The sequence below is a fragment of the Equus asinus genome, chromosome 6 (genome assembly GCF_041296235.1).
Source record: "Equus asinus isolate D_3611 breed Donkey chromosome 6, EquAss-T2T_v2, whole genome shotgun sequence".
Lineage (NCBI taxonomy): Eukaryota > Metazoa > Chordata > Mammalia > Perissodactyla > Equidae > Equus > Equus asinus.
Window position 1 is genome coordinate 94696083 of NC_091795.1, and position 23820 is coordinate 94719902.

The 23820-nt window shown below is 46.5% G+C and overlaps 1 protein-coding gene across 4 annotated transcripts in view; it reads right to left on the reverse strand.

Moving 5' to 3' along the window:
- Positions 1 to 514: 514 nt before the first annotated feature.
- GRHL1 (grainyhead like transcription factor 1) overlaps positions 515 to 23820 on the reverse strand; it is a 50148-nt gene continuing 26842 nt past the window's right edge. For 2 of the 4 annotated variants that reach the window (XM_044771938.2, XM_070512627.1), the window contains 8 exons: positions 19605 to 19763; positions 12694 to 12745; positions 11192 to 11331; positions 9825 to 9862; positions 6928 to 7019; positions 6483 to 6568; positions 3350 to 3414; positions 515 to 2199 (listed from right to left, as the gene is read on the reverse strand). In XM_044771938.2, the coding sequence (XP_044627873.1) occupies positions 2085 to 2199; positions 3350 to 3414; positions 6483 to 6568; positions 6928 to 7019; positions 9825 to 9862; positions 11192 to 11331; positions 12694 to 12745; positions 19605 to 19763 (747 nt within the window). In that variant the 3' untranslated portion in view covers positions 515 to 2084. Of the gene's footprint in view, positions 2200 to 3349; positions 3415 to 6482; positions 6569 to 6927; positions 7020 to 9824; positions 9863 to 11191; positions 11332 to 12657; positions 12746 to 19604; positions 19764 to 23820 lie in introns of all 4 variants that reach the window. The other 2 variants (XM_070512626.1, XM_044771937.2) reach the window with 1 other exon arrangement.

Sequence of the window (23820 nt, forward strand, 5' to 3'; positions counted from 1 at the left end):
TGACTTGTGGCCCACAGATTAGAGTGACAAACGCACAGGTGTCACGGGAAATCTATCAGGGAGTTCACTTCATTGACTGGATCACGTACTCATTAGAAGTGTATTTCAGTGTCTATCACAGTTAGGCGTGGACTACCTGAATATGCTCATGACAACCATTTGACTTAGAAATTCTGATGAACTGAAAGATTATTATTGGTAGATTTTCTGTTAAGCTTCTAAAAACTAAGAACACTAAGATTTTAGGTCTGAAAGCATTTACTTTCAGCTTTAGTGGTTAAATTTTGGTAACAGTTGAAAAATTATTCAGGGCTCCCTTACTGAACAATTACTTAGATCACTGGACACCTGTAAGGAAAAAGGATGCTACAGACACCTGAGTACCCATGCTGGGAAATAAGGAGAAAACACTAAGGAAATTCTTTTCAGCTCCACTATTCTAAGATCTCACATTGTGCTTTACTGACTAACGAAAGGACAAAGTCAAACTGAATAACAAGAAATGACATGTTACGAAATAGACATATAAAATTTAATCCCTTTGGTTTAAAATACATCTTCAATGATACAATTAAAAACAAGACAAAATCAATTTCATAAAACAAAATACAAAATATTGTTATTATGCCCCGTTCCCATGATATCTTATCTTAGAAAACCAGCAATTTAGTTCACATACTTCATTCGAGTACTTTAACGTAAGAATGTAGCTATAAACCCGACTTACACAAACGACCCACTCTAGCTCCCTGAACCTAAAGATACCCGTGATTTTATGTTATGAAATTACGCTTTTCAGTATTTTTATGTATTTAAACATGTATACAAATTGTTCCCTGCCACAGTAATATAGTCTCATCAATTCATGAATGCTTTCTAGAACTGTTAGCTTACGAGATAACCGAAGTGTGAAGGCTCTGAAACATGGTAAAATACAAAACGTTTCTTGTAAGAGAAGACTAGGAAGGGCCCCGTCTTGAACCCTGTCACCTGACTGATACATGACAGTCAGGGTGTGCTGCAATTACTGTTTGTTCTCTCCGCTGGGCACATCTGCCTGACAGTAGCACACACAACAGACATGAGCTGCAGCAGTGTTTTCCTTTACTTCATTTGTTAAACAGTGCAGAAAACCACTAACGACACTCTCAGGAGCAAACAGAGCTGTCCGTCGGGAGGTGTGGACGACGGCCGTGTCTGGGAGGACACGGAGCTCACGTCTCAGGGCTCCGCTGAGCAGCCCTCTGTCTGCCTGGGAGACGTCTCAAAAACAGCTGCACAGCTTGTCAAGGGAAAGTCTTTACAGCAGACTTCACTGCATCTCTTTACTGTATGTACACAGACACCATATTTATATATTATCTATTTATATAAGACATGTATGTACACATTTACAGACACAGGCCTTCAGAATGTATTGCACTTATATACAAGGCAGCTTTAGCTTAACTGATCCATACTGTAACCCATGTGAGTTCTTCATAAGAAAGGCAGTTGATATGTTCAAGGAAGTCGCAAAGGAAGATTTCAGTAACATGCCCTATTTGAGTAAACATTCATGAGGGACGTGAGGCTGAGGGAGAACGGCTCACCCTTCCCTCTCGGGACGCCACTCCCGCTCGCCTGCGGCAGCCAGAGTCACACTGGGTTCAGACACGGGCACCAGGTCCTGCAAGCCAAGCCCACTGCTTCCTCTGACTTGCACTAGTGAGCAGGCCCACTGACAGTGAAGAGACAAGGAAGATCCCCCCATATTTTTATAAATAATGTAGCAGATATCCTAAAGGTTCCCAGAGAGTCTATTCAATCTTGGAACAAAGTTTTCACTTTTAATCCTAAGTATTTATATCAGAAATTTCAAACATAACGGTATATGGATTTCTCTGTCATCTGAAAAACGCCAATGTGATATATTCAATGCTATCTCCTTGCCAAACGCAAGGCCATCTCCAACTCGAAACGAATCCCGTCCACCGACGTCCCTGCGTTTGAAGGTGGCTGACCCGTGCACGCGCAGCTTGCCGAACACAAAGACCCACGTCACAGCTTCGTGCGGCTCGTCGGGAGTGGCGGGCCAGCGCGCCCTAGATCTCGGTGAGGGTGAGCTTGTAGGACGGCCCCGCCTCCTCGATCTGCAGCTGGAAGGTGTCCTCGTTGGAGTAGTGCTTCACGATGTTGTCGTCCATGTTCACCAGGATCCTGGGCGAGGGGAGCAAGACAGACCCGCTCATTCCCGCGGTCTGGAGGCACACCCAGACTCCACAGGCAGTGCTGCCACTTAGCAGCTAGGACACGTGAGGCAAAGTAGCTAAACCTCCTTAAGCCTCAACTTCCTCACCTATGAAATGAAGGTAAGAATAGTGCTCGTCTTCTAAGACTGTTGTGGGCCTAAATGAGGGACTCAAGTAAAGCCCTTACAGCAGTGCAGGGCAGGTGACACCAAAACACACCAGCTTATTTATTATAGCTTTGTCAGTGCTCACTCGATAAACGAGTAAACCCACAAAAGGCGCCCGTCCTTGGTCCAGCTTTAGAAAGCGTATCAATAAAACACTCCACATGATCTGAAGCCACGGCTCCCTGACGAATTCTCTTCCCCAGCAAGTTCCCTTCAAAGTTTAGCTGAACAACTACTGAGTCCAACCCTTCCCACAAGCCCCATCTAGAAAATTCCAATTAGGATTTGCTTTAGAATTAAGCCAAAAAATTCTTATGTTGTACCCTGTTTACTCGTGCCAAACAGCATAGACACTTAAGTAAAACAGAACTAAAAATACCGATTTCTGGACAAAGAAGCAATTGTCCTATGATTGAAAACGAGCCAGGCAGGAAGGCGCAGTGGAAGGAGAAAGGCTTTGCAGCCGTCAGACTGTGCTTGAATCTCGGCCTCGGCACTAACCTGCTGCCTGGTCTTGGACAAGACTCTCAGGCTCTCTGTGCCTCAGTTACCTCGTTGACAAAGCATGAACAGTGATACCCGTCTCAGGGGCTGGGTGAGCATGATGTAACAGGGTAAGCACCCGACCCAGTGCCTGACCCACGCTGGGGGCTCAATACCGGGCAGTGATGGTGTCAACCTCAGTAAACTGCGTAATGTACTCTGGAATTTGGAGCCACTTCACTGCCGCCAAGAATGCGAAGAGCAAATAAAAATTTTACTTGAAAAAAACTCCCACAAGATGTTTTTAAAAAGTAGATCAATTTTATGTGGAAAATTTAAGAAAAAATATATTCTCACATTAGTGTTTCTGCAACTGTTTCTAGACTGGCACAAATGCATGTGAATAACATTAATGTTATATAATGTTAATGTTATTTAGAGGCAATAAGAATGTCAGTCAATGCTCACCCTTTTTTACATTTCTTGAATACTTTCCCAATCTTGTCATGGGGAACATCGTATTTATCTGAGATCTAAAAGAACAAAGAAAAGTAATTACAAAATGGTATTTTTGTGGCTTTCACAAACAATCAACATACATTAACACAGTGGTATAGTCATTCAACTTTCTGTTTTTCAAAAATATATACATGAGGGGCCAGCCCTATGGCTGAGTGGTTAGGTTTGCACGCTCTGCTTCGGCGGCCAGGGTTTCACTGGTTCAGATCCTGGGCACGCACACGACACCACTCATCAAGCCATGCTGAGGAGGCATCCCACATGCCACACTGGAAGGACCCACAACTAAAAATATACAACTATGTACCCGGGGGGCTTTGGGGAGAAAAAAGAAAATTAAAAATATCTTAAAAAAAAAAGTATATATGAGACCCAGTGCACATCCTGGGGAGGGGCTGTCACCTACCTTTGGAAGGAGGTGGAATCAGGAGCTTGTTACTTCCCCCTAGGTTATAGATGTCCATAAGTGTATTAGACGGTCATAGACATTTTTTAAAAACTGTAACTGTGTAAGAGCAGTTTTAAGTTTTAGAAAAATGGAGGAGAAAGCACAGTTGCTCCCCTCTCACCCCCACAGTGCCCCTGCGGCTAACGTCTCGCGTTAGTGTGGCGCGTCTTTGTGATGAGCCACCACTCCTGCAATACGATGACGCGAAGTCCACAGCTGCCGTCAGGGCTCACTCTGTGGGCGGACGTCCATTCCATGGGTCCTGACAAACGTGCAGCGACACAAATCCACACAGTCACTGATGTCTGATCGAGCGCGTGACGGCTCTGCTTCAGAGTCAGACACACCTACCCTGCAGGGCTTCTGACTCGCCCTCCACTAGCGGGCACCTCTCTGACCCTCAGCCTCCCCTCATCAGTCGGGTGAGACTCTCACCTCACAGACCACAGGACTGCTGTGAGGATTAAAGCGCGTCCCACACAAAGCAGGAGTCAATTTCAGATACAGAATTACGGGAAGGAAAGAAACATTTAAATATCCCCAAGTCCAGGAGAAACATCCAAGTCTCTGATCACCAACCGAGAGCCGGGCTCAGCTGGTCTACCCACAGCTCCAGAGAGCACAAAGGCTCCAGCTAAGGTGGCTGCAGCCACGGGGTGTGGCCCTGAGCTCAGCCCCCTGCCCCTCTGTATGATCAATGAGAGGCCCACACAGGCAGCGAAACCAGTACAGTGTCAACTTTGGATGTTTTCCCTTCAGGGCACGGAGCCCATCTGAGAGGCAGAGTGACTCTGAGGACAAGCAGCCGATTCAGGCTACAGCACATCTGTACTGGGAACCGTGGTCCAGACGACCCCACACCGGGGCCACCGCCTGCCCTCTATCTGAGCAAAGCTCGAGGCAGCACTGCGAACGGGGCCTCAGAAGACCAACCTTCAGATCACTCTCAATTTGACAAAAATATAGATTTTAAGCCAAATCCAAGCTCCCACTGTACAAACAAGTCCATCTCTTTTCTATATCACTGGATAAAATACTTCGTCTATTCCGAAGTCCCAGCCCCAAGGGGTCTGAGACACGTGACGAATTCCCTATGAGCTGTGAACAAGTTAGATTTGGCACAGAAAGCCTCAATCTTTTTCACTCTCTTCTCTCTCCATAATCAAGAGTTTGCATGATTCTTAAATGAGGAAGGGTTGTCAGAAGTCAAGGTAAGAAAGAGGAAGCCAGGAGAAGTCTCAGGAAGCAGAAAAATGACAGGAAGAGGTGCTAATGCTGGTGCTGGCTGTGCTGCAGGGGAGGGAATGTGTAAGAGAGGCCCGTGGACTTGGAGCTGCCTGGACAGTCTCAGCAAGGGCCCCCAGACCCCCGTCCCCTCCACTGCGTTACTGTTCTTCACTGCATTTACCAGCTCCTGGCAAATTACGTATTAGTTTCTCTGCTTATTTTATTGTCTCTGTCTTCCCATCAGGAACCTGAACTCCACTGGGCACTGTGTCACTTACTCTTGTAGCTCTAGTGCCCAGCTCCTGGCACAAAGCAGGCCCTTAACAAATAATTTGTTAAATGAATTCAACACATGCAGCTGTTGGGGGAGCCAGGAGAAACGTGTTTCTAGCCCAGCTATGCACATGCTTGGAGCTCAAAGATTCCTCTGACTTACAGGGGCCCAGGTTGATCAATATCAAGGTACAGCGCTGATTCCTTGAATTTTCCCCTGGGGCAAAGCCAAAAGGGGAACCAGTGCAGCACTCTCACGCCATCTCCCACTGATGCCCTTTCTGCTGCTTCGCCCTTGGCTGAGATCCCGCAGGAAAGATTTATGGTCATCATTGGTCACACCTCTAAATTTCCTGAAATATGCTTTCCGTAAGGTCTTGACACAAGTTCAGCCATTCCTCAGGATCAGGAGTTTCAAAGGCAAACCGAGGAGCCACTGCTTTCATGCATGAAGTTTTTAAGATTTTATTCGATTAAAAATAAGATTTTTTTTTTTATAGATTGACACCTGAGCTAACATCTGTTGCCAATCTTCCTTTTTTTTTTCCTTCTCTCCAAACTCCCCCAGTACATAGTTGTATATTTTAGTTGTGGGTCCTTCTGGTTGTGCTGTGTGGGACGCCACATCAGCATGGCTTGATGAGTGGTGCCATGTCCGCGCCCAGGATCCAAACCTGCAAAACCCTGGGCCGCCGAAGCGGAGCGTGCAAACTGAACCACTCGGCCACAGAGCAGGCCCCCTAAAAAGAATTTTTGTTAGCTGCTAAATGGCTTGTTAAATGGCAACCTCCCTTTAACCAAGCATATAAAAGTTAAACCATTTCATAGGTCAGCAAAAATTCACTCAATTCAGTGGACTAGGCATGCCTGAGTGACCACTACCTGCCAACCAGCGTGCCGGGTGGAGACAACCGGCTTGGAGACAGTGTACTTGGTTGCAAACAACCGAGGGCCACGCGAGGCAGGACCAACGCAGGCTGTGCCACAGGCACACATGGCGCTGGGACTTGGGAAGGGCCTCAGAGATTTCAGCACAAAGGCATCCGGACGGTCTGGTCAAGTTTGTTCCAACGGAATTCGATCTACGTTTCTTCTCATTTTTTTAAAGAAGATCACAAAGCTCATGCTACTTACAGCTTCCATCAAGCCTTTCAGAGATGGAGTCCTGAGCATCAGGGCATCAAAGACTTCTTCCGACTCCTTCCGCACGTAGAGCAGCACTAATCCCCAACCAGCAATAAGGAGGAAAAGAGAAGAAAAGGGGCTAATTCATTCACATGAGCAAAGTGAGAACACAGATCCGGGGTACTGGGTGAAATAGAGAGAGACATCCACACCAAGAACAGCAAACCAGCTGTTCTTGAACAGCTGGTTCGTGAACCAGCATAAAGTCCACGCTGAAGAACACAGCTTCGGCTTCTTTCAACTCTGCTCAGCCCAAGCTCGACCAGGAGCTGGTCTGATGGCAGAACACTCAAACAGGTCAAACCGGACAAGTGTGTTTGAGCAATTTATGCTTTTGACAGATTCAGAACTCACTTCTAATTTAAACCTCCACCAGGAAATGCAACCAACGCACCTCGCTTGGGTTCTTCTATCCGGGCCAGCTTAGCAGGTGGTGGAATCGCAAAATCGTCTTCTGCCCCGTATGGCCCCCTCTTCAGGTTAGATCTGCAGGCGATTGAAAGCACACAGTGTCTTCAACTTCAATCACTTGCAGAAACAGTTTTAGGGTACATCACGGAGTTTTAGTTTTAAAATGATCTTCACTGTTTACCTGGTCCAGCTTCCCTACTTTGTGGATGAAAATATGAAGCCCGAGCAAAGATACTGACTGAACCAGGGCTCCTGCAATGTGACGCAAAGCTGGGACCACTCAGCTCACCTGCCGGACACCCTCCACTGCTCTTACACTACACCAAGCTGCCTGTAGGAAAAACTTGATGGAGGAGATAGGATTCGAGACATCTATGAAGGTGTAACAAAGGAGAGGGCGTGTCAAAAAGGGGGGTGGTCTGAGCAGGAAAATGCAAAGCCAGGATGCAGCAGGATCTTCCACAGGAAGACAAATCAAGAAGGGCAGGCTGGGCTTTACTGTGGAAGATCTTGATCATTTGGCTCCAAGGAATTTTAGGGGTTTTGTTTTTTTTGGTAAGGAAGATTGGCCCTGAGCTAACATCTGTTGCCAATCTTCTTCTTTTTGCTTAAGGAAGACTGCTGTTGAGCTAACTTCTGTGCCCATCTTCCTCTATTTTGTATGTGGGATGCTGCCACAGCACAGCTTGATGAGAGGTGCGAAGGTCCATGCCCGAGATCCAAACCTGTGAATCCAGGCCGCCGAAGTGGAGCGTGTGAACTTAACCACTACACCACCAGGCTGGCTCCGCGTTTTAGGTTTTATGTTGCAGGTATTAGGAAACCTTTGAAAGTCTTTTGAGATGAGAATGCTGTAATCCTAGTGTGTGGTAGAGACTGGAGGGGACTCCAGGACCACAAGCAGAAGAACCAGTCGCAGGACTCTGGGGACAATCATAGCATATGATTCTAAAGGGCTAACATGTATTTAAAATGTGCAATAGTGTCAGTGGAAATAAAAAGGGGGAAATGGACACAGGTGTGTGTGAAGAAACACATGAAAAGATCAGAGTGACCGGCTGTCAAAGGCATAAGCTGTGGGGTGCTCCACGTTCAGTGCAGGTGAACAAGAAGACAGTAAGGGAACTGAAAATGAACAGGGGGTGCTTGGTTTTGAGCAGAAAGAGCACTTCAAGAAGAGGTCGTGGCCTGAAAATGCTCAGTCAGCCTCAGCGTCTGGCACAGAGCAGCCTCGGAGGAAAGCACCTGCAGGACACGTCTGAGCACGAAGGGTCAGCGGCAGCTGAGGACCAGCCTTCAGGGAGAAGGCCCCGCAGTCAGCATGGGAGGGGGGAGGGAACAGGGAGCTACGATGGCCCAGAGTGTGCCCGACCCCTCACAGTGGTAGCGCCCTGAGCAGGAGGGCTGCCAGTATGGGCAGTCAGGGCCCACGTGAGGGAGCAGCAACACCTCAATGTGCACATGAGCACCCAGGGGCCTGATCTGGATTCCAAAACCCATTCTCCACCACAAGGAACCAGGGTTTCCTGGAGAAGAGGCTGATTCTAGAGCTGGAGAAGGGAAAACACAGTGCCTGGAACACACTGTACCTGAAGGCAAGGAAGTACTCAAGGAATTGGGAGGTGGGGGGGGCACGTCAAAGGGATCCAGGAGCAAGCTTGAAGGACTCCACTGACCCCTCTGGGACAATCTGAACAAAGTAAATGATAGTAATCGATGACAACTTCTTGAACAAAATTGGAAACTATTAATAGAGTTCATAGCGACATAAATAAATAAATGAATAAGTTGAAAGTTTGATGAGGAATGAGATATTTATAAAGCTACAAAACACCTACTGCCAGCCCTGGTGGTCTAACAGTTAAGACTCAGCACTCGCATTGGGGCTGTTTCTCAGGTAGGGAAGCACACCACCAGTCTGTGGGTTGTCGTACTGGGGCGGCTGCACGTTGATGTGATGCTGAAAATTATGCCACGAGTATTTTAAGTACGAGCAGGGTCCCCCATGGTGGACAGGTTTCAGCAGAACTTCCAGACTAAGACAGACTAGAAGGACCTGGCCACCCACTTCTGAAAAACTGGCCAGGAAAACCCTATGAATAGCAGCAGAGCATCGTCTGATACAGCATCAGAGGGGAGAGGAGGGCGCAGAAAGAGCGGGCAGGGTTCTGCGCTGCTGTCCACAGGGGCGCTGGGAGGCAGAAGGAATCCACTCGACAGTACTAGCAACAACAAAGCACCTCCCCACGAAGCACGTGGCACAAAAGGAGAAAGAGTAACTGCGCAGTGGAGAGGCCTGGCAGACAGCAGCTGAATCAAGCGATCAGAGCGAACATCATTGGCAACGGGGCAAACGCAGTGTGCCTGACAGGTTCCGTCTGTGACACTCCACCAGGATGCACAACCTGAATCTGATCACGAGGAAACAGTGGACAGACCCAACTGAGGGACCTTCAACAAAACAACTGGTTCACAATCTCCAAGAGCATCAGGTCAGAAAAGTCAGGGAGAGAGAGACTGTTCCAGACTGAAGGGATTAGACATGACAACTAAACACACTTTGAGTCTGAACTGGATCCTTTTTTGCTACAAAGGACGTTATCGGAGCAACTGGCAAAACTTGAATGGGGTGTGAGGACCAGCTGGTACCACTGGTCTCAGCGTGAACACCCTGACTTTGTGACGCAGGAGGACGTCCTCGTTTGCAGGAAATACACACTAAAGTATTTAGGAAGGATGGATCATTTGGGTCGGCAACCTACTCTCAAATGGCTCAGGAAAAAACGAGTTCTTTGTATCATGCTTGCAATTTTTCTGTAAGTTTGAGATTGTTTCAAAATAAAATGAATTCATTAAAACAAAACAAAAGAGAAATCTTACCCCTCACCCTCCAGTTCTTCTGAGGCAATGGGAAGGACCTAAGACCAAAAAAATAGATTGGTTTCCAACTATACGCTCAAAATATTTCAGACCATAACTGTTGTATTCCTAAAACAAAAATAATTTTGAATTTGACCAATCTAATACAAAATCCTCTACTCTTATTTTTCGATAACTAGATTCTTAGAACTATCTTGAACTCCTCTAATTCAGGGATTGGCAAAATACGGCTGGCGGGTCAAGCCTGGCCAGATGCCCGTTTATGCAGATGGAGTGTCTACTGGCACACAGCCACACTCATTCCCTGGTGTATTGTTTATGGCTGTTCGTCCCCACAGTGGCATAGCTGAGCAGTCACAACAGAGACCATACCACCCAGAAAGCCTAAATGTTTACTATTTTACCCTGGACAAAAAAGGTTTGCCGACGCCTGCTCACGCCAAGGCTGCTCGCTAGAACCTGAATGCACTGCAGTGGCTCCCTCCAAGAACTCTGAAAATCACTAGTCCGTAACTAACAAATCTGTCTACAAAGTGCGCGGCGGACCGCCTTTTTGATACTTATTTGAGCTCGGCATGGAAAGCACGCTCCACTCTATTCACGTTCCCACCTCTACTGAGCTTTTTGCTCAAAGCAGGGCACGACTGTGTTAAATTTTGCATCAACTGTCAAGACATGGCTGCACGTGTGCCAATGATGATTCAGTGACCGAAACCATGAAAACAGCCTGCAAATGTTCGTTATGCCATTAAGGCTACCTACCCCAGGTATTCCTCTGGCGATCCCCCCCAGCCAGACCCATAGAAGTTAAATTCACATAATCATGGTCTCAAACTCCAAATTATTATTCTAGCTTCTTTTTTTTCTGGTGAGGAGGTTTTACTCTGAGCTAACTTCTGTTGCCAATCTTCCTCTTTTTTTTCCCCTTGAGGAAGAATAGCCCTGAGTTAACACTTGTGTTAGTCTTCCTCTATTTTGCATGTGGGTCAGCGCCACACCGTGGCTTGACAAGTGGTCTGCGCCCGGGACCCAAACCCGCAAACCCAGGCCATGGAAGTGGAGAGCACAGGACCTAACCACCACGGCAGGGGGCCAGCCCTCCAGCATCTTTAAATGAGCTAAGATATAAATAAATAAATACAAACAGAACTCGGTAGACAGGTTGGTTACTGCATTCCCAAATCAACAATGCTTAAACACTTTACCACAAGGACATCATATCACAACGGCACGTGCCATGGAGCTGACCCTTAACACTGGTCAAAGCTCCCTAAATTTTAGCTTCTGTCTACCAAGAACAACGCCGAAGACTTCCTTAGCGTCGAGCCTCGCTGCCCTGAAGCCACCCTGGGGCCCTGGTTACCTACGTGAGCGCCCCGCTGAAGGCTAGCGAAGTGCACGTCGGGGATGAAGAGGACAGGCTGCGTGTCAAGATCAACAAAGGGCTTGAAAACCGTGATGTCCATCCGCTTGTGAGAGGGAAGCAGTGGCACTTTAACATCAGAAACTGAGAAAGAAAAAGGACATCACAGTAAACAACTTGGAGACACAGACTGGACACAGGCCACAGAGCGTTCTCCTCAAGTCTGAGGAGCTCACACTGCAGCACTCTGTCAGGTACCGGGCGCAGCACTGGACTAAGAGAAAATCAGCGCATGTTTGTGTTTACACTAAAATCAACCGAATACCTTCTCAAAATCAGAGGAGAAGGTATCTTTACACACACGCAGACACGCACACAGACGGAAGAGACTTGGAACAGAGGCAAAGCACGTTTAGTTTTTGTCTGAAAGGCTAAAACTTATAACTGTATCAACATAATTTACAAGTAATTTCACCTTAGGAATCCTCATTAAGCAATTTACGTGCTAACCACAACATACTCTTCAACTTCAGAACATACACATTTACGTTATACTTTCAACTCCAGAACTTAACCAGAGAGGATAAGAGTAAGTAGGACTAATTTCTTTCTTATTTTTGGAGGAAGATTAGCCCTGAGGTAACTACTGCCAATCCTCCTCTTTTTGCTGAGGAAGCCTGGCCCTGAGCTAACATCCATGCTCATCTTCCTCTACTTTATTTGTGGGATGCCTCCACAGCATGGCTTGATAAGTAGTGCCATGTCCGCACCTGGGATCTGAACCAGTGAACCCCGGGCCGCTGAAGCAGAGTACGTGAACTTAACTCCTACATGACTGGGTGGGCCCGTGACTGTCTACTTTTTAGTTTCTTGAATCACTATTCCATCTTCACCCATCACCTGGCCCTGCAGTACTTGGTGAGAGCTTTCCTGGTTAGTCAGCTGTTCTCTGAAGTGACACCGGAGTTGGTGCTCTGACGCCAGCAGGAGAACCCTGATGAATGTGCTGCGGGCAAACGTCTCTGAGCCAGACAAACGTTCAGACAGCAGACGCGCGCAGCCACGGACTGCGGATGACACTGTGATACAGAGCAGCACTTCTTTTCCTTCTAACTCGGAGATACAGGATTTTGTGAATATAAATATTGGTCACATTAAAAAAAAGAAAAAGAAAAAAGCTTTGCCAGTGAAATGTCCAACTGGCCATGGAACTGGACTGGAACCAGCATCCTGAACTAGAACTAACAGCCAAAAGAGCCTGAACTCTGGAAAAGCTCAAGAATGCTTCCTGCAGCTCCCCAAGAAAAGTACTCAGTTTAGCTGCTCATCTGTTTCTGTGCCTGGGAAGGGAGGCAAAGCTCCCGGCTCACAGTCGGGAAAGAGACAGCCACTGCTCTATCCTCTGCCTGGACGTCAGGCCAGCGCCCTGAAAGGGAAGATCAAGACGCTCGGGGAGACGCTTCTACTTACAGGCGGTCAGCTGGGAGCTGGGGTCAGTGCACTTGCCTTTTCTTTTGCTTTGTTTTCGTTCTTCATCTCTGATTTTCCGCTCGGCTCCCTATAGGTCAAGAGAAGACAAGACAGGATTCTGTTTATCTGATCCTCTTTAAAATATTTAACTCTCATCCTGACTAGTGGGGGGAAAAAGCTCTCTGGAGAAGAACTCCATCACTTACTGTCTTCAAGGAGCTTGTTTATCATAGCAGTTTCCTTTAAAAAGTCTATTCTTGTAACTATTTTTAACCATATAAAATCACAGGAAAACAGTATTTATTAAAAAAACAAACAAACAGAGCAAAATTCCCCTCAGTAATGGATGTGGCCAGGTTAAAGGAAAAGCTAGGAAAATCCGCAAATGTACCCCACTGCCTTCAAAGACACGAGCGACTTCTCCTGTTGTCTAGTAATAAACTAATGAAGGAAAACAGAGGACGGCCCTGCTTTGAGCGTACTTTCCTACATGGGCACTGTCGTCACCGGAGCCGGGACTCTGCCTGAGGACCAGCCACCAACTAAGTGACAGACACGACCGACTAGAACGCACAAAAGCAAACATTTAACAAGAAGTGTGCACAATCACTTAAAGGAGAGAGTGTTCGCAGTCCTATACAGAGGACACATACGCACAATGAATGCCAACCGCACACAGACTGGCGGAGCCTCGCAACTGAACCCACAAAAATACAGAATCATATGAGGAATAAACACAACCTGAAATTAAGAAATAAGTGTAAAAAAAACTAACAGTTAATCATCTTGGCATCTACTGGCATTTATTTCCAGATAGCACAGATTTCTTTACCAAGTTATCCAGTTAAGTATGAACTGGTAGCTTATTTTTCTGAGAATAAATTCCCTGATAGCAAAGAGGCAATCAAAATCATCCCACTGATCTTGGCACCATTATACAATAAAACCACCTTTAAAAAAACAAAATACAAAACCACCTTCTGCCTCTTGCAGATGATGTCAATATACTAACGTATCGGTAAACATAACCTGCTTACAAAACTGTAGTACTGACACAAACATCACCTTCCTGACATAGAAAAACAAGTCAACATCCCCAATCTCCCACCCATTACTGTATGGCTTTGGTCTGTCTCTCTCTCAGTCCCTTCTAACAGTCTAACAATAACTTCATTTTAATGATAAACTATACACCCCAATAGGTAGTTTTACAAAATAGGACATTTCCCTCCTTATTTATCAGTTACATCCACAAAGAATAAGGGACTTCTGCTTCCATCAAGAGGGAGTAACACAGACCAGATTTACCCTCCACCCTGAAACTAAAAAAAAACAACAAAGCATGAAATGAGGATTTTTAAGGCCCTGGCCATCCAGGCAACAAGGAGTGGCGACCCCTGAGAGGCAGGAACCCAGTGAGGTGAGCCCCCTGGTGCTGCCTGGTTCACAGGGCCTCCAGACTGCGTGTGGCACAGGAAGGGACGTCCAGGGATTCCTCAAGCAGGGCTCCTGGGTTGAGAAGACAGAGCTCAAAGTCCAGAGACTCCACGGCAGCAAAGGGGGAAGAGGTACAGGAGAAAGCCCCAGAGACCTTCAGAGCGTCCTCGCATGTTCAGAGTGCCGGGAGGTACATGGTGTGAGGAAGTAACCCGACGTTGGGGGAAACCCTCAGAACAGACGAGCGAACAGTGCCTGAAACCCACACAGGGAAAACAGTGCTGTTCCCACCAATCAGACCGGAAAAACTTAACTCACAGGGCAGTGGGCAGGACAGTGGGACAGCTTCGCCTCAGTCGAGAATAACCACCCTGGCACTGAGCACCACTCCAGACCCACCCATCAAATCGTCACAGTCAGATCCAAAGGGTCAACCTGTTCCTGAGTAATTTCAAGAGATCGCGGAACAAAGCTCGAGAAGATGCACAGGATGGAAATACACCCAGCACCCAACAAGGTGCTCGCCACGTCTGGTATCCAATAAGATTGCCAGGCACGTAGAGAAGCAGAACAACACAGCTGAACGAGAGGCTATCAAACCACAGAAACCAAGCCAGCACTGACACAGCAGTCAGACTCGGTTATTCTAACTGTAGCACATACGTTCAAAAAGATAGTGGAAAAAACTGAACACATTAAGCAGAGACACGAAAGATATAAAACAGATCCAAATTGATCTTCTAGAGATAAAAACTACACTGAGATGAAAAATACACTGGATGGGGTTAATAGCAGTTTAGACAAGGCAAAGGAAAAGGCTGGTGAACATTAGGACATAACAATAGACATATCCAAAAAGAAAGACAGAGAGAATAAGTAACCTAAAAAAATAAAAGAGCATCAGTGAGCTATGAGACAGCTTCAAGCAGCCATATATATGTGTAATTTGTGTCCCCAAAGGAGGAGGAAGGAGGAATCGTATTTGAAGAAATGGCTGGAGATTTTTCAAATATGATGAAAGCTATAAATCCACAGATCCAAGAAGCCCAATAAACTCTAAGAACAAGAAACATAAAGAGATACACCAGAAAGTTCAAAACCATTAAAAAAGAAAATCTTAGAAACAGAGGAAAAAAAGACACATTAAATACAGAAGAACAAAGATAATGATAGGAGATTTCTTGTCAGAAACAACATAAGCCAGAAGACCGTATAGCCACATCTTTAAAGCACAGAAGGAAAAAAACAGTCAACTACAAATTTTTATTTTTATTTTTTGGTGAGGAACATTGGCCCTGAGCTAACATCCATTGCCAATCTTCCTCTTTTTTTTGCTTGAGGAAGATTAGCCCTGAGTTAACATCTGTGCCAATCTTCCTCCACTTTTTGCAGGTGGGATGCCTCCACAGCATGGCTGATGAGTGGAGTAAGTCCGCACCCAGGATCCACACCCGTGAACCCATGCTGCCAAACCAGACTGAGCATAACTTTGGGGCTGGCATGTCAAATACAATTTTACACCTATTTCAAAATTGAAGATGAAATAAAGACTTTCAGACATTCAAAAGTTGAAAGAATTCATCACCAGTAGACACACACTACAAGAAATGTTGAAGGTAGTCCTACGACGTTATGGAGAACCCTTTACATTCAGGATGCTGTGATTCTTTCTCTCAATCGACAACTAAAAAGACTGATATTGGGCAATCGCACCAGGCCATGGCCCAGGAGGTCAACCACAGCATCTGTTCCCAGCTACAGCTACAACGAGTATCTACTCTGACGAAGAAGAACATTATCTGTGGGAAGTAAGTGTCGCTGAAATTTTTCTCTATTAGGACGGACCAGAGATATACACAAGCTCATAGAAAGAGGAGCTGCCAAATCTCCGTTGGTTAGTGATCCAACATCTGTTCCCGTTTTCTCTGAAAAAGTGATAGATTGCTGCTGCTTCTGAAATAAACAACCATTCCATTCAACATAGTGAAGCAATTCAGAATAAAGTACTGATACAACTTCCTCTTAGGAGAGAAAAACAACAAATACCTCTGAAGGAACCAAAACATGTCTTATTTGTGGTTTCTCACTGCAAATGTAGACCAGATTCATAAAATGTGAGAGTTTTAGAGAGCCAGCAGAGGGAAATTAATCGACAGGCACCAAGTAAGAGGTGAGTCAAGTCTCAGAAAGGAGAGAATCAAGGAGGCAGGTGGATGTTCCACAGAGATGAGGCATCATGGGGCGAACCTGGAACAGAAGAAGTGATCAACCATAAGGGACAAGGGCAGTTACAACCAGAGGCACAAGAATCAGGAGTGGGCGTGAGGTCACACGAGGTTTCTAGTGGGTGAAGGACTCAGGACTTTAAAACTTAATTACACACCGCACATACATATTTTCTTCTCATGAAGGATTTTATATCAACCCGTAACAGCTCTGAGACTGTCCAACCCACTGTCCTGGCCACTTCATCCTGTCCCTTGCCATTATACAATGCTCATTACCACTCCTATATGCCATGAGGGCTGAAAATGGGAGAGGAGACCAACACTTTCATCTCCATGTAGATCTCTACTCCAGCCAGTAGGGAAAGACAGGTAAGGAATACTTCCAGTGGCCTTACAAAGAAAGCCATACCCCTGAAGGCTGAGGGTACGGGGGCATCCGACAGCCCACACAAAGCACCACAAGATGCAGACACCTAGTTTCTAACCACAGCTTTGTGTGATTTTCTTTGACCACTGTACAGAACTCACACCCAAGTAATGAAAAAACCGTGACTGACTGCTGCCTGTACACCTGACGTGCTGTCCAAGACCGTGGATAACATATTCCCCTCACATGGGATAGGGACGCACAGAGAGCACGCAAGCGGTTACACCAGAAGAGGGACTCGTGTGTTGTCCCAAACCACACTCAATCTTGCAACTTTGAAGAAAAGGAATCCTGCTTCACAGAATACATTAGCACGCACTTGCCTAGAAAGAGAACTGGTTTCTAAACTTTGTACCACCGCTGATTAAGAAAATAACTGCACAATTCATGAAACCTTTCCTGTGTTTCAATTTCTAAACCAGCTACCAATACAGGAGCCTCGCTCGAAAGGCTTGGTATTAAAACCATATTTGTTTAAGAGCATGAATCGATACTACTACTTCTCTTCAAAATTTCTTGTACAGTTTTTACCATCTGATATGTAAATTCCAGTTCATGCTAACTCATGCTCACATCCTCCGATACAGCAATATTCAAAGTGTGATCCACGGACCAGCATCAGTCCACGAACTGTTATGGTCCCAGGAGATATCCATCAGGAACTGACGCAGCATTTGGAAAGCAATGAGACAGAAGAAATTTGTATCTGTTAAATCAAATAACAAAAAACTGGGGCTTGTAGTTTGTATTACCTTATGTTTCAGTTCCTTTTTCTAGCAATTCATTTGTGTTTTTATTGTATTTTATGGAAGTATAAGCTGACGACAGATTAGAAATAAAAAACACGGTCCCTCACCATCGATAATTTGAGACACTGCTTTAAGAGATGACAGCACTCAACACCGACGAAAGGCCTTGAAGCAGGAACTGCCCATCAGAGCCTTTCCACAGTGCTGTTTCCGACGCAGGGCCTCTCAGCTGGCCCTGAGCACACAGCACAGCGAGCCTCTACTCGGTTTACGACCTGAGGTTAGCAGACGTCTTGTGAAAAATAAACACCTTCATAGCATTCAAAAAAGGAACTTATTTATAAATTCTAAATAACGTCAAGCAAAATTATTAAATAGAATTTTTAAGAAACAGCAGATATGAAAAAAGTTTTTAAGTTGAACCAATAAAGCCATAATTTCTCCCTAGATTTTTAGAAAAAGAACATGACATCCCAATAGATTTTCTTTTGGTTCAAAAGAGGAAAGTGGTGTGAAGGAAAGAAATGTCATTGACTCAGGGTCAGAAATCCCTGCCCCACACTAGATGTGCCTCGTCATTTGTAAATGCAGCATCTGTGAAAGCACTGTGGAGGGCAGACTAACAGCCCCACAAAGATGTCCACATTCCGACCCCCAGAACCTGTGGATACATCAGCTTACAGAGCAAAGGGGAATTCAGGCTGCTAATCGGTTGACTTTCAAACAAGGAGACGGTCCCAGATCGTCTGTGTGAGCCCAGCACGATCACGCGTTCCTAAAAGCAGAGGAGCCGGTGGGAGAGCCGAGAAGGACGCAGCATCGGGAGACTCCCAGCTTTGAAGATGAAAGGGGCCGCGGGCCAAGGAACGCGGGCGGCCTCGGGAAGGAGGAAAGGCTCGGAAAGGGATTCTCGGCCAGGGCCTCCAGCAAGGCTGAGCCTTCCAACACCTGGATTTCAGCTCCGGGGACCCACATCAGACTTCTGACCTCCAAAACCATAAGGCAATAAGTGGGTGTTGCTTTGAGCCACTCGGTTTGTGGTAATTCGTTAACAGCAACAACTGAAAACTAACAGGGCTCGGCACGTTCTCAGGCACGCGGCAGGCGCTCGATAAACGCGACCTGCCGGCTGGTGAGGAACTCCCTGAACTCGGAAGGTCTCACGCTTATCCCCTGGGGCCCGACTGTGCCCTGCGTACCTAGTGCAGAAGTTAGCACACCAGGCCTCTGATGGCAGATACACTTCCAGGTTCCTAGTACCTTCTAAAAACCTTACTAACTGAGAGGTTTTTTAACAGCATGAAAAGGAAACTGGCAAAAAAACATGGTCCAATAGTTTTGAGTGGACAAAGTCAGAGTCTTCTTCAATCGTAGTTCAACAGACCACTCGCTCATCTCCGGCTACTGCCCAGTTCTCACGGACACCGCTGTCTCCAATCTTTAAGACACAGTGCGCCAACGGTGCCCTCTGAATCTAATCCAGCTGAGCCCCTGGCTCTGCACCTGCCGAAGGAGGTCATCTCTTCTCCAGGAAAAAAGTAGTCATACCAGAGAAAAGCAATGACGCCGAAATCCCCTGGGCGTTCACTTTCTCCTTGCCCGCCTGCTGCTGCAGAGCAGAACCTGGATCTCACCTCCCGCGTCAGCGAGCCGGCTCACGACTTACCCGAGGGCCTGCAGGGGGGTGAGCCAGTCGAAGGGCAGCCCTCTAAGAGTCTTCCACACGGAGTCCTCAGACACAAGGCTCAAGAGGAGCTCCAACACCTCGGCCGCCGCCCACAAACCCCAGGACGCTGAGGGGCCGCCCAGGACTGAGCGCAGCCCACTGGGCATCCAAGGTGCACCAGCCTGACCAGCAGACACGCCCAACAGAAGGTATTTACTGACCCTTCTAATTCTTCAGTTAAAACGAGATTCTTTTTCCCCACTATATAATGTGTCTTTGCATGGCTAAAACAATAATCACTAATTTAAAATAAGCTATTCATATTACTGGCAATACATTCATATTGAACTCAAATATTAAAAGACCCTGGTCCTTTCCCGTGAGGAAGAGCCTCTCTCGCACGCTTTACCCCAAGGTCCCCATCCAACCCGACGCCTCACCTTGTCACAGAAGACTTTTATCTGGCAGTAGGCCCGATGCACGGGCTTGTTGCTGCGGTTGTTGTAACTGTAGGTGTCAATCTGAATATTCAGAGGCAACCCCTTCACACCCTTCTGAGAAGAGAAATCTGTGCTGAGGCAGTTCACAGAGATGAAAACCTGCAAAGGGAAGAAAAGGTTCCATAAGCATCAGGCACCGACGATCAACCCCAGCACAGCCTGTGAAAACGCTGAAATCATGGAAATTACTCAGGCTCTAAATGAGAGCTCAGCTGCTCATTAAAAAAACCTTTTTTAAAAAGAGATAATAAAGAGTTTACTTTAAAACTACCTTTGGTCACAGAAATGGCAGGCTTCAAAGTGAAAAAAGAGACGGTTGCTTTGAACCCTGTCGATTTTCCTTTCCAGAATACTTCTTCCATGTCATAAGGGGAAGAGTCCGCTGTCTGTCTTGATGTCGTTTTCAAATGTTACCAGTAGCACAGCTTCTCTCTGCAGCTGTTTCACAGCTTATCATACACTGTCTGATGTCTGCACGGCCTCTCAGGAAACCTGCAGTAGCCCACGTCCTGAGATTCGGGAACTGATGAAACCAGCGCGGCACATTATTAAAGCGGTGCTGGAGGTTCTCACTCAGAGAAACCCAGGCGAATCTCTGCGCAGCAGGTGAACATGCTCCAATGGCCCCTATTTTTGTGATTCTGGATTTTAACCTCTCCACACAGAGTCACAATGTTTTTGAGCTCCCTTTCAACAGGTTTTAGAATTTATTTCTGGTACGTGAGCACCACATAGTGGATATTACCGGAATTACAGTTTTTAAAACAAGTTGGCATATTTCAGCCTTTAAGCTGGACTCATTCCAGCTCGTGGGTCAACAACCCCCTGGCCCTAACAACCAAGAAGAGATCTACCACGGTTGTGTGGGTGCCACTGGCTGAACCAAGACCCAGAAAGGGGTAAGTTTAAGTCAGAAAAGGGAGGAAAGACTTATAAGAACATAAGATGAAGGAGAAGACAGGGAGTGGGAAGAGAGGATAAGGACAAAGAAACTTACAACCACAGTGACAAAGAACACTCTCTAGAAGGTATGCAAAATGCTGAAACGGGGTTTTTATTTCTGCTGTAGTCTACATGCTGTTTCTAAGTAGGAAAAGACCAAAACATCAAAATAAGACTGATTCCGGAATGTGTCCAAATTAACAAATTTATAAGTCGTCTCTCCTCTCGTCCCCTCGTTAGCCCTCCACCTACCATACCTAGAGCACACTTCAAATGTTCGCTCCTGCCTCACCTCTGTCCCTGTCCTTCTTCCTCCTGCACCTCCATCGCTCCTCTCTGCTCTCTCAGTCTCTGAAGGGCCAGCTCGAGCCCCGCTTTCTCAGACTGTCCCACTTACCGGCCTCGTGTGGTGGAGCCCACGGCAGCGAGCGCCTACTGCTGCAGGACGTGTGCCGCGCGCTGACTTTACTCACAGGACGGCTCATCATCACCTCAACCCTGAGACGGTATCATCCTTCCTTTACAGGGGAGGCCCGGAGAGACGGTCTAAACTGTCCCCAAGGCAGAAAGCACAGGACTGGGACTCAGATCCAGGGCTCCCCCTCCGCACCCGCTACCTCTGTCCCAAATCAACTTTCTATCCTGGACGAGTCACCCGGCTTTTCTTCACCACCTGGAACGGCCTGCCATTTTTCTGTTAGTTTATTCCCCTGACGGGACCGTAAGGACGTGTAGGTCGGGTCCGTATTCCCCACTTGGCACAGTGCCTGATCGAGGCTTGCCTTATCTTGGCTTCTATGATTCTTCTTTCCATTTAACCCATTTTCAGTAAATAAGCAAATTGCTTTAATTTTTTCAATACTTAGATATATAGGCCAAAAGAGGCACATATGAATTTCAAATCCATTACAGAAACTTAGCACTTTGACTTTATACCTTTTTCTATATATTTAAAAAAAACTTCACCCATAATCCATAAATCTGAGTTAAGGAGACAGTCTGTGGAACAGATGAAAGACAGACAGACAGAAAGACAGTAGTCCACGCAAACAACTGAGCACATAAAGTAAGCAAACCATCGTATTCTTCACCTTACAACCGAATGGAAAATGTGAACTATTCTCTCTCACTCTGGGCCACGCGGCTCACCCTCCAACTCAAAGCAGCTGCAGGGAAAGCACACTTTACCCTCAACAACCAGCAAGTCTCTGACCCAAAGTGATACTCCCTTTAAAGAGGATTTCCTGGTAATCCAACCTAAAACCTCACCCCCCACCGCTTCCCAGTGTCAAGTTTCTATTCAAAGCAGAAATCAGAGGAGCCAAATCCCAGGATCAGGATAAACCCAGAGCCTTCGGAGACACAACCTGCACTGTTACTCACAATTATCTGCAATTGCTTTCTTATATACAGTATTCTCCTATTTTTTTAAATCAATTCTTTCCAAACTAGGCAGATGCCTAAATGTATCAAAGAAAGTTTACGGCATTCCTGACTGAGCATTAAAACACCACCTTGTCTAGATAAACACACAAACACCCCAGTAGAAGCAGACAAGCTGCGCACTAGGAGCAGGCTGGGCCAGGGCCGGGTACGAGCACAGAGGGCGCAAGACCCGCAAGAGAAAAGTGGGGCAGCGCTGACGCGGCCTGTTGCAGCAGCGTCCCTGGAAAGGACAAGCAGGACAGTCACGGGGACATGTGGGCCCTGAAGGGGACCTGCTCACTGTGTTTAAGCCTCAATCAAAGGCTGGCGAGGGGGCAAGAGGCCTTCTGTTCTGTTCCAGCAGGAGGCGACGTGGGCAGCGGGAAAGGCTCTGGTCTGCAGACCGACGAGCCTCAGGCTCACTCCTCAGTGCTGTGACCCTGGGCGAGGGTCACTGTCACCTGCAGGGCTGACTGGAGGATCTCCCGATGACTGCTAACTCTAGAGCCCTATGATTACACTTACACGTAAGATGATGAAGCCTGTATTCCTACTCGGTATGTACCAGTGACGGTGATTTTGTGTCATGCACTTATCAACCAACTTTTTACAAATCATATTATTTCAGAAGCTATCATGTAAGGCTGCCATTTAAAGTAATCATCCTAACTACTTATATAAAATTCAGAATCGTATAAGCAGTGGTCCCCACAGCATGGGCCAGGAGCTCCAGCACTCCTGGGCACCTGAGCGCCTCACCCGCCTGACCCACTTAGAATCACCCGGGGGCGTCAGGCCCTCCTGGAGACAGCAGGGCCACACTGAGAGGCTCTGCTCTCCTTGGCCGGAGGGGGTGACCCAGACACTAGGACTTTTCTTAGGTGCTCCCCAGGTAATTCTAGTCATCAGCCGGGATAAAAACCACTTCTGTCAAGGGACTAATCTATAAACCTACACACTTGGATCAACAAAAGTTCTGCTTAGGCTCCAAAACTCTCAGGTTATTAAAACAAGCCCCAATATATGGTTCCCCTTCTTTAAGGAGTTCAGATATTCTTACACATATTTATATGTATCTCTTCAGATGTTTCCCCCCAGGTTTTGTGGGGTTTTTTTTTTTTTTTTGAGGAAGATTGGCCCTAAGCTAACATCTCATCAGATGTTTTTAATTAAAAATTTTTACAGAGGTACAGCCCTATCAAGTAAGAAGAATATTCATTTAATCAACAGAAAGATAAAGACTAAAGCATGTGCTCCACCTTGCTATTCAAAAAGGTTGTGTAAATCCTCAAGAACTCATAGTTCGTAAGATAGGGACCAGAAAAACCTATCAAACTCTACTTCTTATGTTTATTCCTCATGTAACGTTTGATCTTCACAGGGGCTGGCGCCTGCGGATGGAGTGTATTCAGAGGGAGGAGTAAGCGTTGCTGTGAACCACAGTGCAAGGCTCATCTGGTGTCATCCCCACGGAGCTGCCAGCTCCCGGGGACAGAGACACTCAGCCAGCCCTTTCTGCTCCTGCTGCCTGGAGCACAGTTCATGCTTAACTCCTGTTACTACAAAAGAAGGAACATGCAGAGGCAGTAGAGAATAAAAACGTTAAGAGGAAGTACAATGCAGACACACAGAATCTCTCTCATGTGTTTCTCTAAACCAGGAGTCTGGTAACTTCTTCTGTAAAGGGGCCTTTTTAGCCTTTGTGGGCCACATGCAACTACCCAGCTCTGCAGTAACAGTACAAAAGCAGCCACAGACACTAAGTGAACAAACGGGTGTGCCGGTGTTT